The following is a 16,407-nucleotide window of genomic DNA, read 5'->3' on the forward strand; positions in this document are numbered from 1 at the left end:
CAAAGGTGCAGTGTGTTTTCCCACCTCTTTAGTCTTGGCGCTGACCTTATGCCTTGTTTTGACCAACAGAAAATAAAGAAGTGATATTGCAACTTCTAAGCAAGGCCTCTTGGAAGTTTGAGACAGCTGTGCTCTGAGGAAAGTTCATCTAGCAAGGATGAAAGCCCAATTCCAGCTAAACCCAAACTCCCCATTTCCCACCCCAGTCCCCTACACCACCTGCACCTGAATACAGCTACATGAATGAGTCCAGGACACACCAAAGAAAGAGCTGTCGAGCACACCCACAGAGTTAGGAGAAATCATGCCACTGTTGTTTTAAAACACTTGCATAATTTATTACATAAACTCAGGCATACATAGATATAAAATCCAGACTTTTCTAGTCTCATTTTCATGCTTCCTAACTGTTTCTTTGCTAATTCTTCCCATCAGAGTAAATGATGTCAACAGAGACCCTGTTATTCAAGTCAAAAATGAAATCCTTATTCTTGGCACCTCTCTTCCCTCCCTACATCCAGTCTGTCACCAAATCCCATCAATTATTTTTCGAATAGATGTGTCAAGACTGTCTGCTCCTCTCCATCTCCACACCATCCTAGACCAAGTCTCCTTCATCTTATCTCTTGCATGAACTATTTAACAGTATCCAAACTGGTTTACCAATTCCTTTAATTCACTCTCCACAAAGCAGATTTGTGTGTATGTAATGTTAATCAGACCATAGCTTTTTATTGTGCTTAATGAATCCAATTCATATATAATTCAAACGCTGTCTATTGGCACAAACTGTGTGATCTGTTGATTGCATACCTCCTGAATCTTAACACATACCATTCTCCACCTGGCTTACAGGCTCCAACCTCACTGGTATTTTAAGTAATTTTCATAAGCCTACGTTGCCTTTTCTCTGGCTGGCCCTATGTAATGGGTTGCTTAGCTCCCTCCCTCACGAGACATGTGGCACCTCAGAATGTGACCTTTGGAGTAAAGGTCTTAGCAGATATAATTAAGGTAAGGATTTGAGGTGAGCTCATCTTTGATTAGGGTGGCCCCTAAATTTAATGATGAGTGTCCTTATTAGACACAGAAGACACAGACACATGTGAAGATGGTGGTAGAGACTGGAGTGATGCTGCCATAACCAGGAAGTACCAGGAGCCATCAGGTGCTGGAGAAGACAAGGAAGGGTCATCCCCTGGAACCTGCAGAGGGATCAGGATATATGTGACTAAAACCGATGTTAAAGTCACATTTCTCGCATTCTGAAATCTGTCTAGGCTGAAGTTTTGGACAAGTTGAGCAAATTTTGAACATTAAATTTTCTTTTTTCATTGCTTAATTATGTAGCTAAATTGAGAATCATTGTGATAACTCTTTGCTTCTGGGCGTGCCTCCTTTCCTCTCATTTGTGGTTCATTGTGTTTTGTTTAGACATCGATATATTAGTACCTGTTGGAAAATTAACCAGGAGTAGTGGTGTGCACCTGTAGTTCCAGCTACTGAGGAAGCTGAGACAAGAGGACTGATTGAGCCCAGGAGTTTGAGGCTGTAATGAACTGTGCACCACTGCAGACCATGTATCAAAAGAAAAAGAAAGAATAGAAGTCTGTTTAACTATGAGACAACACTTTTTAATTGATACATTAATACTTGAGTTGGAAAAGTGGAAATCAAAAACTTTATCAACATTTAACTTTATCGATAAATTTATCAAATTTATCAGTAGTTAAAATGTGATCAAAACATTTAAAAATGTACCTGAAATATATTCCTTTTTTAAAATTTTCTTTTTGGTGAATTGGGAGTCTCACTTCATCGCCCAGGCTGGAGTGCAGCGGCACACTCACGGCCACCCCAGCATCCATCTGCTGGGCTCCAGCAATCCTTTCGCCTCAGCCTTCCAAGTAGCCGAACTACAGGCACATGCTACCACACCTGACTAAGTTTTTGATTAATTGTAGAGAAGAGGTCTCACCAAGTTGCCCAGGCCATTCTCAACCTAAAATATATTTCAATCTGGTTATTGTGTTTTACTTTACATTACAACTTCTAGATTTTACTTATTTTATTCTTAATAACAAAAATTCTATTTGGTTATTAATGTAATTATATATGTACAGACAGATGCTTTCTGTTGAATTAAGGGCTTAGTATATGGATAGTGAACAACAGATTGTATAAGACCCATTTTTACTAGTTGCAGCACTGTACCTAACTCAGCCAGTTGTCAGGGAAGGGTAGCATCTAAACCAGGACTTTAAGGATGATTGGAGAGGGAGAGGGAGGAGGAGAAGGAGAGGGTGGGAGAGAAGGTGAGTTCATGAGAAAAGCAGAGACTTGAGTATCTACCTATGTGGTCTGTTCATGTGTGGTTGTATTCTTTAGAAACTTTGAATTACCAAAAGTCACGTTACTCCACCTATTAGTTTGATAGTGTTATATAGCCAGATTGCAAGAAAGGGGAATTGCCAGCACACCAAGTTCAAATTATGTGTCCTTTGTTAGCGCGGTCAGGAGTAGACTCACACCAAGAAGCTCTTGACACCAAACTAAACTAACAGGAAACTTATAAAGGCAAAAACTGCAAGTGGGCTATATAGCAGGGCAGTGAGGGAACAAGGAACTAAAAACAAAAGGGAACAAAATATAAGAATAAAATATGGGAATGTGGCAGGGGGATTTTGCGAAGAGCAATCTTTTGGCGCAACATCTGATTTCAGCTAACAAGGCAAACAATTTCACAGAACTTGTACCTAGGGAGTTTCAAACTCCCTAGAATGATCAGCTGACATGGATGGCAAGAATGATCAGCTGACATGGATGGCTCAGGGGAGCAAAGCTGTGGACCTGTGGTCATGGGAACGTTATAACAATCACATGTATACATTTGGGGGATCATTTTTAGGTTAGACAGGCAGCTAAGATGGAAGATTTTAACAAAATGGAGTTACTTATATCAAGCGAGTTCTTGCAGTTTTTTAATATATTTCATGAGCTATTTCAATAGGGATAAAAACGGTTCATGACTAAAGAATATAAATTTCAATTTTCCTGGCAGTTTCTTTAATGAAGAAATTTTAATAGCTTCTTAGATTATAAAGGTATATAAACCTAAACAGTGAGTATGTGACTAAAACTGATTATTAAAATCATGTTTGACTTTAGGGTCAGTGAATCAGTAGGAATACTTTTAGTTCCAGGTAACAAAATGTCCTACTACAATGGGTTAAGTAAATAGATTTTTGGTTGTTCCTTACATAAGAAAACTAGAGGAGATTAAATTATTGACTTAAACCAGTCCTGGTGACTTACACCTATAATCCCAGTGCTTTGAGAGTGCTGAGCCCAGGGTTTAAGACCAGTCTGGGCCACATAGTGAGAACTCATCTCTACAACAAATCAAAATTAGTCAGGCATGGTAACACATGCCTATAGTTGTAGCTACTTGGGAGGCTGAGGCAGAAGAATCACCTGAGCTCAGGTGGTCCAGGCTGGGCCACTATACTGCAGCTTGGATGACAGAGGAAGACTCCAGCTTAAAAGAAAGTACTAATATACTGAAAATATACATAGAGGGGGCATACAGTCAGCAAAATCCAAACTGTGGGAAATCTTAAAGACAAATAGCTCAGTGTCTTCAACAAAAAATAAAAGGGAAAAATACGAAATTGTGGATCACCAATGGAATACAAGTTACTTAAGAGATACACTTACCAGTCATAGTGTATGAACCTTATTTGAATTTCAGACAGACTAGAAACAAATTTCCAAGACAGTTGAGGATTTGTGAACACTGACAGGAGTTTTGATGATTTTAGGAGTCACTGTTCTTTTTTTTTTCCGGTTTATAATGGTATTGTGGCTATTAAAGTCTGTATCTTACAGAGAACATATTAAGATATGTACAATTAGAGTAATGTGTCTGGGATTTATACAGATTAAAGTGGTAGTGAATAAAAAGCAGGGACTAGAACCAGGCGATTGCCGGTGAAGACTGAGCCACTCTCGTACACCCTTCGCCTCTGAGCTTCCTGGGCCGTTCCTTGTGCTTGTACAGTGATGGCTGCAGCCTGCAGCTGTTCCTGTGGCCTGATGGCAGGAGATGAGGCAGTGTCTGTTTCAGAAAGCAACACTTAACCTCATTGCAAGCTTCTGCTTCCATCTCATTGACCAGAACTTGGTCACGTGTCTGTCCTTGGCTATCAAGTGGTTGGGAGAACTGGCTAAGAATGGGTGTTGGGTCAGCCAACCAACAGGATAAGCCAGAGGCAGAAGACTCATCTTTAGTTTCAGCTCTGCCATTTATTAGCTTTGTAAAATGAGGATGAAGAGGTGACTAGTATCACTAAAATTCGCCTTCTCCTCTTCTTCCTACTATTGGCGATACTGCTTGTAAAATTTGAGCAATGACCTAAATAGTTAGTGCTCACCGAAGAGTAGCTCTGGTTATTATCATTGCCACTCACATCACCACTGGCTTTGTTCATTCTTTTTTTTTTTTAAATTGAGGTAAAATTCACATAATATAAGATTAAGGATTTTTTTTTTTTTTTGAGTTGGAGTCTCACTCTGTCATCCAGGCGGGCGTGCAGTGGCACGTTCCTGGCCACCGCAGCCTTGACCTGCTGGGATCCAGCGATCCTTCTGCCTCAGCCTTCCAAGTAGCTGGAACTTACAGGCGCACGCTACCATCCCTGACTAATTTTTTTGATTTATTGTAGAGATGAGGTCTCACCAAGTTGGCCCGAGTGGGTTTCGAACCCGTGGGCTCAGGCAATCTTCTCACCTCCCAAGGTGCTGGGATTATAGACATGAGCCACCACACCTGGCCTAATACTTTTTTTAATTTAACTTCTTTTGGGCATATACCTAGAAGTAGAAATTCTTGGTCGTGTAATAATTCTATGTTTAACTTTTTGAAGAACTGCTGAACTATTTTTCACCATGTTCGCACCATTTTACATTTCTACTAACAATATATGAGAAGTCTACTTTCTTCACATCTTTGTTAGCATTTGTTATTTTATGATTATTGTACTTTCCTAGTAAGTGTGAAATGGTATTTTATTGTGGTTTTGATTTGCATTTCCCTAATGACTATTGATTTTGAACATCTTTTCCTGTGCCTGTTGGCCATTTGTTTATCTTCTTTGGAGAAAGTGCTAGCCAGTTCCTTTGTTGGGTTGTTTTGAATTGTAAGAGTTATTTATATATTCTGGATACTAGATTCTTATCAGATGTATGATTTGCAAATATTTTCTCCCATTTTGTAGGTTGCTTTTCACTTCCTTGATAGTGTCATTTCATACAAAAGTTTAAATTTTGATGAAACACTATTTATTTCATATTTTGTTGCTTGCACTTTTGGTGTCATATCTAAGAAAGAATTCATTGCTATGTCCTAAGTCAGAAAGCTCACCCCTGTTTTTGTTTAAAAGTTTTAAAGTTGTATCTCTTATGTTTATGACTTTGATCCTACAACATTGATTTTGGATCCATTTTTATTTATTTTGAGTTAATTTTTGTGTATGATAAGAAGTAGGGCCACCAACTTTTTATTCTTATCACATACATTATTCATTATCATGAAGCTTGAAGTCTTCGTGCTGAAGACTGAATGGTTTTTTTGAATGTCATTTTCACCATGCTTTCAACCAGTGGTAATGTCTTCCTTAATTTTTACAATTGGAAACAGTCTCATGTTGTAAAGTGCTCCCTTTTTCACTGATCCCATTTAATCCAGCTGTGTGGTAGGAAAACTTGAGCTACAATAGACATATTCACAGTAGGTCTGGGTTTTTAATCTGCTAGATTGGGGGGAGGGGATGATTGATTAGTAAATCCCTACTCTGTTTCTAGGTTTAAAGTTTTATACCTGGTTTCAAACATTGATTTAGTTACTGGAGTCCCATCCATGGGGATATGTAATTGTTATTTTTGCATTCTACTGTTTGATTTGGTAATTCATAGTCTGGGTGTATTTTTTACTGGATATATTCCTTAATTAGAAGCTATCTCACCAGCTCTTTCTTTTTCTCTTTCACCTACAATGTGAAGACCATGTAGTTTCTGGGATCTGTTAGAGTAAAATGTGATGGCGTGGTAGGTTATAAAACTGCTGTGTACTGTGCTTCAAAGAAAGCTTCTAGGGTAGGATAGGCAGGATGGCCTTATGCATTCTTCTGTGACTGACAAATGTTTTAACTTATAAAGTTGTCTATTTGTTTTAAACAGAAGAGGATATAATTTGGTTGTTTCTTTTTTTAGTATTTGATTCTAAAGCTTGAAAGGCCTGCTATAGTTCAGAATATCACATTTGGAAAATATGAGAAAACTCATGTCTGCAATTTGAAGAAATTTAAAGTCTTTGGTGGAATGAATGAAGAAAATATGACAGAGCTATTATCCAGGTGAGTTATGGTTATGGGGAGGAAAGAGTTGTCTTCCGACAAATAGTAGTTTTAGTTTAGTCTCTTTGTAGCCAAATCTGCTTGGTTTGATTTTATTTCAAGGGGAAAAGAAAGATCCTATTATTCTATTTCTTTTAATACTGCGACTTGTGTTATCCGTATGTATGTATGTATGTACGTACGTACGTACTGAGAGGGTTCATTCTGTTGTCCAGGCTGGAGTGCAGTGGCATAGTCATAGCTCACTGCGCCTTTGATATCATGGGCTAAGGTAATTCTCCTGCCTCAACCTCTCAAGTAGCTGGGACTGCAAGCATGTGTCACCATGCCTGGCTAATATTTTTACCAAAGAAAAAAGAATACTGTTTTTTTCTTTTTTTTTTTAATTTGTATTTTTGAACTGTTAATGACTTCAGAAATACTTTCAGCTTTAACAAAAATGTTTGCGGTAATGTTTGCTATAAAAAATGTAGGCACTGTCCAGAACCTGAAGGCTGATTGTTCTAATCAGAAGCAGTATCCCTGGAGACTGCATATAGCACGGTGCCCATCACTTGGGAGGGGCTCAGTCAGTTGAGTTTTAACATCAGACCACCAGGAGTGGTGTTCACTGAGGCCCCGGCTAATGAGGAGTCTGATAGCTAATGGAATGAACAAACAAAATCATGGAGATTTAGACTATATCTGTGACATGCTGTGGCTCCTTGACAAAATGTTTTATGTAAGTAAATATCACTTCTATACTACATTTGATTTAAGTCATGAAAGTATTTCAGGTCATAAGGCAACCTGAAAGTAAGTGTCTTTCCCATAAATACAAACGACTGTGTTGATCCCAGTTGTTTAAGTAGGATTTATTTTTATTTAGGATAAAGCAGATGCTATTAAACCAACAGAGTAGGATTGTCTTTGAAAATTTGCTGAACTATAAAAGGAACATTGTGTCATATTCAGTTATACATTGAGAACACTAGTCCCTGTCACACATTTCCATCCACTGTAGCCACAAAAAAATTTTTTTTTTTTTTTTTTTTGAGTCAGAGTCTCACTGTGTCACCCAGGCTGGAGGTGCAGTGCCACGCTCATGGCCACCACAGCCTCAACCTCCTGGGCTCAGGTGATCCTTCCATTTCAGTCTCCCAGGTAGATGGAACTACAGGCACATTCCACCATGCCCAGCTAATTTTTTGATTTATTGTAGAGACAAGGTCTCACCGAGTTGTGTAGCCACATTATGAATATTTTCATTCTCTCTCATTTAATTATGAGAATACAGTTATAATGCAGTTGATTTGAATGTACAAGTTTTGCCCTGCATTCTCATTTTCATCTACCTGTTTATATTGTCTTGGCCATATATTTTGAGAATTGGTTTAAACTTAAAATCTGAGTGTGACATTGATCTGTATTTAGTGTGTTTAGTAAATTATGAAGTCAGATTTGATAGCCTTATTTTTTTTCCACAGTGGCTTAAAGAATGATTATAACAAAGAAACATTCACCTTGAAGCATAAAATTGATGAACAGATGTTTCCTTGTCGATTCATTAAAATAGGTAAGGTTTTAACATTCTGGAATAGAAACAAATTCTTTATACCATCAGTCAGCAAACTATAGCCCATGGACCAAATCCTGAAGGTGAAGGTCTCCTGTTTTGTTTTGTTTTTTTTTCTTTTGAGTTGGAGTCTCACTCTGTCACCCAGACTGGAGTGCAGTGACCGCTCCTGGCCACCGCAGCCTCGACCTGCTGGGCTCCGGCAATCCTTCCGCCTCAGCCTTCCAAGTAGCCAGAATTATAGGCATGCGCTACCACGCCCGGCTGATTTTTTGATTTATTGTAGAGATGAGGTCTCGCCTGCCCAGGTGGGTCTCGAACCCTCGGGCTCAGGCAATCCACTCACCTCAGCTTCCCAAAGGCGTGGGATTACAGGCTGAGCCACCAAGCCCGGCTGGTCTCCTGATTTTTTAAATAAAAATTTGTGGGAACATGTCCTTGCCTGTTTATTGATATATTGTCCATGTCTGCTTTTGTGTTACAATGGCAGAGTTGAGTAGGTGCAAGAGCCCACAAAGCTCCCAAAGAGCCCACTATTCGGCTCTTCACAGAAAAAATTTGCTGACACCTATTTTATATAAGTCTATTACTATGTGACAGTTATTTCAAGTGGAACCTTTTCCAAATGTTTTCTTATTGAACAGATTGCTTAGAAGACTTTATGGAATCTAGGGATTCGATTGCTTTAATTTTATGGAATGTTAATCTGTTGTATTAAAGCTATAGCATTCTAAAACCATTCTAAAATAGTATTCTAAAATACTGATGAATTCCTTAAGGCCATGGTTATTATGGTTATTTTCTGTTCTGTTTTTTTGCATTTCATTTTTTAGTGAAATGCTGGTCAAAACCCATTAAATTGATTTCATGACCCACTAATATGCTGCAAATCACTATTTGAAAAATGCTTCCTTGAGGCATGTATTTATTCAGCAAGGATTTCAGCTTAAGATACTATTTGTAATGCATCCTTAAAATTGTATTTTTTAGGTTATTTTGTTTTCCTTTAGGATTTATTAATATTTAGAAAGTTGGAAAATTGATTATTTTCATTTCCATCCCTGTTGCATACCTTTGAAAATACTAATAAGTATTAGTAAAACATTAAAAATAAGGATTAAAGTTAGTTAGATCCCTCAAAGAAGAAGAAGAACAATAATAATAAGAAAAGCCAAAGTCCACATTTTTATTTGGAAGGATAACTTCTCTTTTGGAACAATCAGTGTTCTTTAGAGTCATTGTCTCCAATCTGTTGAGAGTTGACCATTCCATTTCATGAATCCAGTAGTTCTCTTATGCAAAAGGATTCGCTGAGGTCTTAGTAAAGACTGCTTAGAGACAAAAAACTGGTTTTTTTGGAATGGTTGGATGTGTAGTCTGTTACTTTCTTTTGTAGTAACTATAATTTCTGTTGTTTTAAAAAACCTGTATCCTCTTTTCTTGTGAGACTATATGAACAAGCACATTTTAAAAATTAATTTAACTTCTGAGTATTTCTTTTGTACTAGTAATAGTTTGTTTTTGAGTTGGAGTCTTACTCTGTCGCCCAGGCTGGAGTACTGTGGCACACTCATGGCCACCCCAATGTTGACCTGCTGGGCTCCAGCGATCCTTCGGCCTCAGTCTTCCAAGTAGCTGGACTACAGGCATGTGCTACCATGCCCGGTTAATTTTTGATTTATTGTAGAGATGAGGTCTCACCAAGTTGCCCAGGCTGGCCTCAAACCTGTGGGCTCAGGCATTCCACTTGCCTCGGCCTTCCAAATGCTGGGATTATAGGCTGAGCCACCGATCCCAGCCTGTAGTAATTTTTTTAAGCAGTGTTTAGACTTCTAAATTCCTAAAGACCTTTGCATAGCTTTTACAGTTTTACGATCTTATATTTCAAATAGACAAGCAGTGGAAATTGGGACCCTTGCTAGCCCTATCAGCCTTTCTTTTCCCCTTTCTTCTTCTTTTTTTTTTTTTTTTTTGGTAAGTATACTTTAAGAATGTTTTCCTTAGCTTTATTAAAGTATGGTGGACAAATAATAAGTGTGTATTTAGGATATACCATGTGATAGTGCTTTGACATATGTATACATGGTGAAATGAATAAATCAAGCTGATTAACATCTTCATTGCCTTACATACTTACCATTTTTTGTGGTGGAAACAGTTAAGATCTGCTGTATTAGCAATCTTGAGTTATGCAATGCATTATTATTACTGCAGCTACCATAGTACACAGTAGGTTTCCAGCAGAACTTACTTATCCTGCCTAACTAAAATTTTGTGCCATTTGACTAACATCTGCCCATTCCTTCCTTCAGCCTTTAATTATAGGGCATAATGATATCTTTTACTTGACCCAGGGTTAGTTTTATGTTATTTAGACAAAATGTTCATTGCAACTTTCCAAATGATATTAAATATTTATTAGCCCATTTGATGTTCCAGATATTAATACTTAGATAACTTCATATTTCTTACATTTCTTTTTTAAAGATTTATGAAGGAAATATCTGCAGTATGGTTGCTTTCCATCTTTTTCCCAACATTCTCTTGAGATTTTTTTTTTTTTGAGTTGGAGTCTCTCTCTGTCGCCCAGACTGGAGTGCAGTGACTGCCCCTGGCCACCGCAGCCTTGCCCTGCTGGGCTCTGGCGATCCTTCCACCTCTGCCTTCCAGGTAGCTGGAACTACAGGCGCGCACTACCACACCCGGCTAATTTTTGATTTATTGTAGAGATGAGGTCTCGCCAAGTTGCCCAGGCAGGTCTCGAACCTGCGGACTCAGGCAGTCTACTCACCTCAGCCTCCCAAAGGCGCGGGATTACAGGCTGAGCCACCAAACCCAGCTGAGAATTTTTTTTTTTTGAAAGTAATATAAGGGGCTAGGCTCGGTGGCTCAACCTGTAGTTCTAGCACTTTTGGAGGCCAAGTAGATTGCCTGAGCCTGCAAGTTTGAGGCCAGCCTGGGCAACTTGGTGAGACTTCATCTCTACAATAAATTAAAAATTGGCCAGGCATGGTAGTGCTAACCTGTAGTTCTGGCTGCTTGGAAGACTGAGGCGAAGGATTGCTGGAGCCCAGCAAATCGATGCTGGGGTGGCCGTGAGTGTGCCACTGCACGCCAGCCTGGGCGATGGAGTGAGACTTCAACTCAAAAAAAAAAAAAAAGAGAAAGTGATATAAGGAAAGTGTGGGACGAATAGCCTGTATGTTAGGTTCGTATTTTTAGTCTGTCACTATATTTTTCCTAAAAATCATTCTGATAAATGACTTGAGTGATGTGTAGCTCTCTTTTGGTGGTGATTTAACACAGATATTTGTTTACCTGGTTGGGATAAATTATCAGAGTTTGTCTTTTTTAAAAAGTATATTTAAATACTTCACATTTATATTCTATAGTGATATATTTGAAAATCTTGCTATATTTAAAAAATAAGTTCATCCTAAAGCAGCACAGCTTCTAAATATAGTTAGCCTTTACTTCCCAGGAGTGGAGAGGAACAGAGGCGAGGCTGATTCAGTGGCAGATAGGCTCAACCAGTTGTAATAATTTTTATTTATAATGAATATGGCTTATTCATTAAGTTTGCTTCATGAATTATACTTTCAAATTAAAGTAAGTTTGATCATAAATTGTTACCAAGGAAAATAAGCCCAAGTGTGGCAGGGATTAGGTTTTAAAATCTATGGTGGATAATTCAGATTGCCAGAGTAGCTGAACTGATGTCACTGCCTTCCTTCATGTAAATTTTACTTTCTTTAAGTTCCCTTTTATATAAAATGAGAGTACTGGCAGGATAGGTAGCTATATTGGGCATTTTTTTGCATTCTGTTCTAGTTTGTGAATCTGTGGGATTCTTTTGAATTTTAATTTAAGATCATATTTATGAAGGGCATTGTTTCATTTTGAATATTTCTTTTGTGCATTTTTATACTTAATTCATAAAGCTCTTGTTTACATGCCTTTTTACACATAATATTTTGGGTATTATAGAAAAAGAATATGTACAAGTGTAATTTGAATCATTCTGTCATTTCAGCAGTCATTTAGAGCTTGTTATGTTTTTATTGTTTTTGATGGTTTATAAGTGCTTTCACATGTGGTATTTCATTTGAACATCATGATGGCAGTTAAAAATATCTTCCCTATATAGCCGGGCTCGGTGGCTTAGCCTGTAATCCTGCACCTTTGGGAGGCTGAGGTAAGTGGAATGCCTGAGCCCGCTGGTTTGAGACCCGCCTGGGGAACTTGGCAAGACCTCATCTCTACAATAAATTTTAAAAAAACAAAAAACTAGCCAGGTGTGGTAGCGCACGTCTGTGGTTCCAGTTACTTGGAAGGCTGAGGCGGAAGGATCACCGGAGCCCAGCAGGTCGAGGCTGCGGTGGCTGGGAGTGGCCACTGCACTCCAGTCTGGGCGACAGAGAAAGACTCCAACTCAAAAAAAAAAAATCTTCTCTTTTTATTTTTAGTTGACACAGAGGGTAGGAGTCAGATGACCTCTTCCAGGATACATAGCTAGCATGTGATGATTCAAAGGCATAACATTTTGTATATGCATCACACTTTTGGATATGTGCTTATATTGCTTTAATAATAATAAGCTCTGTGAGATAGGTGTTACTGCACTTAATTTACAGAGGAGGAAATTGAAGTTAAGAGGTTATTTAATGACTTGGCCAAAACCATACAAGTAGTAAAGCATAGAGATGGGATACAAACTCAAGTCTACACATTCAAAGCTTGAGTTCTTTCACTATGTGATGTACGGAAGTATCGTTTCCTTAGGGAGATTGTGAAATCATTGGAGACAGTGACTCTGTCTTCTGTTTTCTCACATTTCAGAAGCATGGAACAGACTGCTTGCCTCATTATGGACATTGTGCATATACTTTAAAAATTGTACAAGAGTTGGTGGGAATAAATCAGTGGCTTCATGAACTTGCTAAGGAAAAGTGCATCTTTATGTTTTTTTCTTGCTAATATATTTAGCATTTCCTTCAATTATGAATGTAGGCAGTAACTTGTAGTAATAGTAGTAGTAGCAATACCTGTGACTTGTTACAGATAGGAGTTTAAATGTTTTCGTCATATTACTGTGTGGCCAATAAATATCACAACTTTGAAATGATGATAATTGTTAGACCTGCCACTAGATCTTTTTATTTAATATATAAATTTAAAAGCATACATATTTCTGTATAATAATTTTATTTCTTTGTTATTTTTATAACTTTATTTCATTACAATTGGTTTAATCTTCTGTATTTTCCTTTATACATTTAAAGCTGAGGAGAGGAGTTGTCACAGGGTTCACCGGACAGCAAAAGAGCAAAGAGCCTGGGTGGAATGATGTCTTTGACGGGAGTGAAGGGTTGGCCCTAAGGCCTAGGAGTATAAGGAAAATGTAGCAAAGAAGGAGAGTTATTACTTGGGAGACCGATGCCAGAGTGCAAGTCAAAGGTTTAGAGGGAAAATCTTAGCAGATCGGATCCAAGAAGAATAGGGTGAGGGTGTTGATCACAGATACCTAGAAGGGTTGACATTTGGTTTTTAGTTGGGATTAAAGCTATGTCAGGAATCAGCAGCGGGTGGTGAGGGCAGAAGGAGGTTCTCAGACTTGGAAGAGTTCAGGGCAGTGTCCTGGTTTTTAGTAAATGGAGAGATGTGAATTTCTGTGAAAGTCACCTGCTGCCTGGGTGGCCTTGGGGACTTGAGAGAGAGGCTTCAGCTCAGTCTGGATTTGACATGCTCAGTCTGGATCCCAGGAGTGTTGAGAGTCTAGGGTGGACACTCAGTCTGGGGAGTGCTCTGATGGGCTGCGTGAGAGTATGGGTGGCCCTTCAGGAGCATGTTTTAAAATTGAAGTTTTAAAAGTATACTGTTAAGAGGAAAATTCATGTGGTAATGATAGCTAATAACAGTAATAAGGACTGATGTTTATAGAGCAGTTAGTATGTGCTGGTTACTGTGCTAAGTGCTTTCTGTACTTACTAGTTCTATAATAGAACAGATAGACTCCTTCAGAGTGGTTAGGATCTTCCGGAACCTGGGTTTGTGTGTGTGTGTGTGTGTGTGTGTGTGTGTGTGAGAGAGAGAGAGAGAGAGAGAGAGAGAGAGAGAGAGAGAGACAGGGTCTTGCTCTGTCACCCAGGAACCTGGGTTTGTGTGTGTGTGTGTGAGAGAGAGAGAGAGAGAGACAGGGTCTTGCTCTGTCACCCAGGCTGGATGCTGGATGCTGAGGTGCAGTGGCGAGATCATAGCTCACTGTAGCCTTGAACTCCTGAATTCAAGCGATCCTCCTACCTCAGCCTCCTAAGTAGCTGGGACTATAGGTGTGAGCCACCACTCCCAGCTAGAACCTGATTTTTAAATTGCTAGCATCTTGTAATAGCTCTTTGTATCATCTAGACAAGAACTTTACAAGTGACATGGTCAGTGTGCATTGGATGTGTCCCAGATGCATTTAATTGTCTTGAGATATTGACTTCTTCAATTACAGAGTAGCAGGAGTCCCAGGCTAGTAACTATGTGTCCTAGATGTGTCCCATTTGATGAAGAAATGATGACAGGCTGAAATCTCTGTCCTGTCTGTGTCTGATGGTCCTATGGGGAAGACTAGTAATTGAGTCCTAGAATACAAACTCCCAGCCTTAGGATTAGGAGTTTTGAATCCTTTTATTTGAGGTGGGAATGTAGACATCTTTTATTGAGAAACAAAGAACATGTACCTGGAGCTCTAATTCACATTTAGATTTCTTATCTATTATACGTGTTATGTCTGATGTGCATTATTAGTGTTAATGCCCTCAAAAATCATTGGAATTTGAAATGAGTGTCCACCATTCTGCTCATTTTGTTCATACCCCTTTAGTCTCTTGGAAATTAATTATGTTGTTCATCTATAATATATGCTGTCGTTTGATGAGATCACTTCATAATTTACCTCCCTCCCCCAACTATTTTCTTTCCAAGGTATTAAAAATTGAAACCAATTTTATTCTAGAAATACTTGTATTAGACTATTGGGTATAAAGAAGAAATCTGTCTCACTGGAACACAGATGTTTAACAAGTTTTACTAAATGAAGTTTTATTGGGACTTGGAAAGGTCTAACTTGTATATATGTCTGGTTACATATATAGACTGTGTTGTTGGGCTTTGGTTTTAGAATCCTTTTCTATTCTGATTCTTTTTTTTTTTGTTTTGAGTTGGAGTCTCACTCTGTTGCCAAAGCTGAAGTGCACGCTCATGGCCACCCCAGTGTCGACCTGCTGGGCTCAGGCGATCCTTCCACCTCAACCTTCCAAGTAGCCGGAACTACAGGCACGCGCTACTACACCTGGCTAATTTTTTGATTTATTATAGAGATGAGGTCTGGCCAAGTTGCCCAGACTGGTCTCCGACCTGTGGGAGCAGGCCATCCCCTCACCTCGGGCTCCCAAAGTGCTGGGATTACAGGCTTGAGCCACCACGCCCAGCTTTATTCTGATTCTTATACTACTTTTTTGTTATGTGATGTAGGAAATTTTCTTTTCTTTTCTTTTTTTTTGAGTTGTAGTCTCACTCTGTTCCCCAGGCTGGAGTGCTGTGACACACTCACAGTCACCCCAGCGTCAACCTGCTGGGCTCCAGCAATCCTTCCACCTCAGCCTTCCAAGTAGCCGGAACTACAGGCACACACTACCATGCCCGACTAATATTTTATTTATTGTAGAGATGGGGTGTCGCCAAGTTGCCCAGGCTGGTCTCAAACCTGTGGGCTCAGGCAGTCTACTCGCCTTGGCCTCCCAGAGTGCTGGGATTACAGGCTGAGCCACTGAGCCTGGCTGATGCAGTAAATTTTCAAACGACACTTTTACATAAAGAAAGAAAGACCAAAACAATGATTATTTGTTAGTATTTGTTGATATAAAATGTTTTGCAATATTGTTTGTGCTTATAAACAGAAAGCCATATTAAACATTCTAGGAGGCCTTCCTTTGTCATTGTGGCTTGTTGCTATTGCCTGTGTCTGTTTTCATTCACACAACTTCCTTTAGAGGACAACAGTTAGGAAAGTATCTGACCCAGTGTGTCTTACCTCGTTCTTCAGCCAGATGTGCTGAAAAGAGCAAGGATTTGGAAACAATAGCCTGATATCAGCTGTTTTGGACATTCTGTTTTGATGCTTCATCAAAAATTGACAAGTGTTAGTTTCTTAATAGTAGTTGCATTATTGATTCAGAAACCATATCATTGAACTGATTCTGTTACATTAAAATTCCTTGGTCTGGCTTGGATGTTTTATCCATGCATGATTTTGTACCTTCATTCACTGATTTATACAGATCTTCTAAATTTTAATACTACATTTCATTATGTAGTATTCTAAAAAAAAAAAAAAATCACTTTTTTTTTTTTTTTTTTTTGAGTTGGAGTCTCATTCTGTCGCCCAAACTAGAA

The 16,407-nt window shown here is 38.8% G+C and overlaps 1 protein-coding gene across 5 annotated transcripts in view; it reads left to right on the forward strand.

The window, feature by feature from the left end:
• The window catches only part of MKLN1 (muskelin 1), a 151,563-nt gene that overhangs the window by 46,747 nt on the left and 88,409 nt on the right, over positions 1–16,407 (forward strand). For all 5 annotated transcript variants that reach the window (XM_008048005.1, XM_021707539.1, XM_021707540.1 and 2 more), the window contains 2 exons: positions 6,271–6,413; positions 7,880–7,968. In XM_008048005.1, the coding sequence (XP_008046196.1) occupies positions 6,271–6,413; positions 7,880–7,968 (232 nt within the window). The remainder of the gene's footprint in view (positions 1–6,270; positions 6,414–7,879; positions 7,969–16,407) is intronic.

This window comes from Carlito syrichta, unplaced genomic scaffold (assembly GCF_000164805.1).
Source record: "Carlito syrichta isolate Samal-C Ts95f unplaced genomic scaffold, Tarsius_syrichta-2.0.1 Scaffold120455, whole genome shotgun sequence".
NCBI classification, from domain to species: domain Eukaryota; kingdom Metazoa; phylum Chordata; class Mammalia; order Primates; family Tarsiidae; genus Carlito; species Carlito syrichta.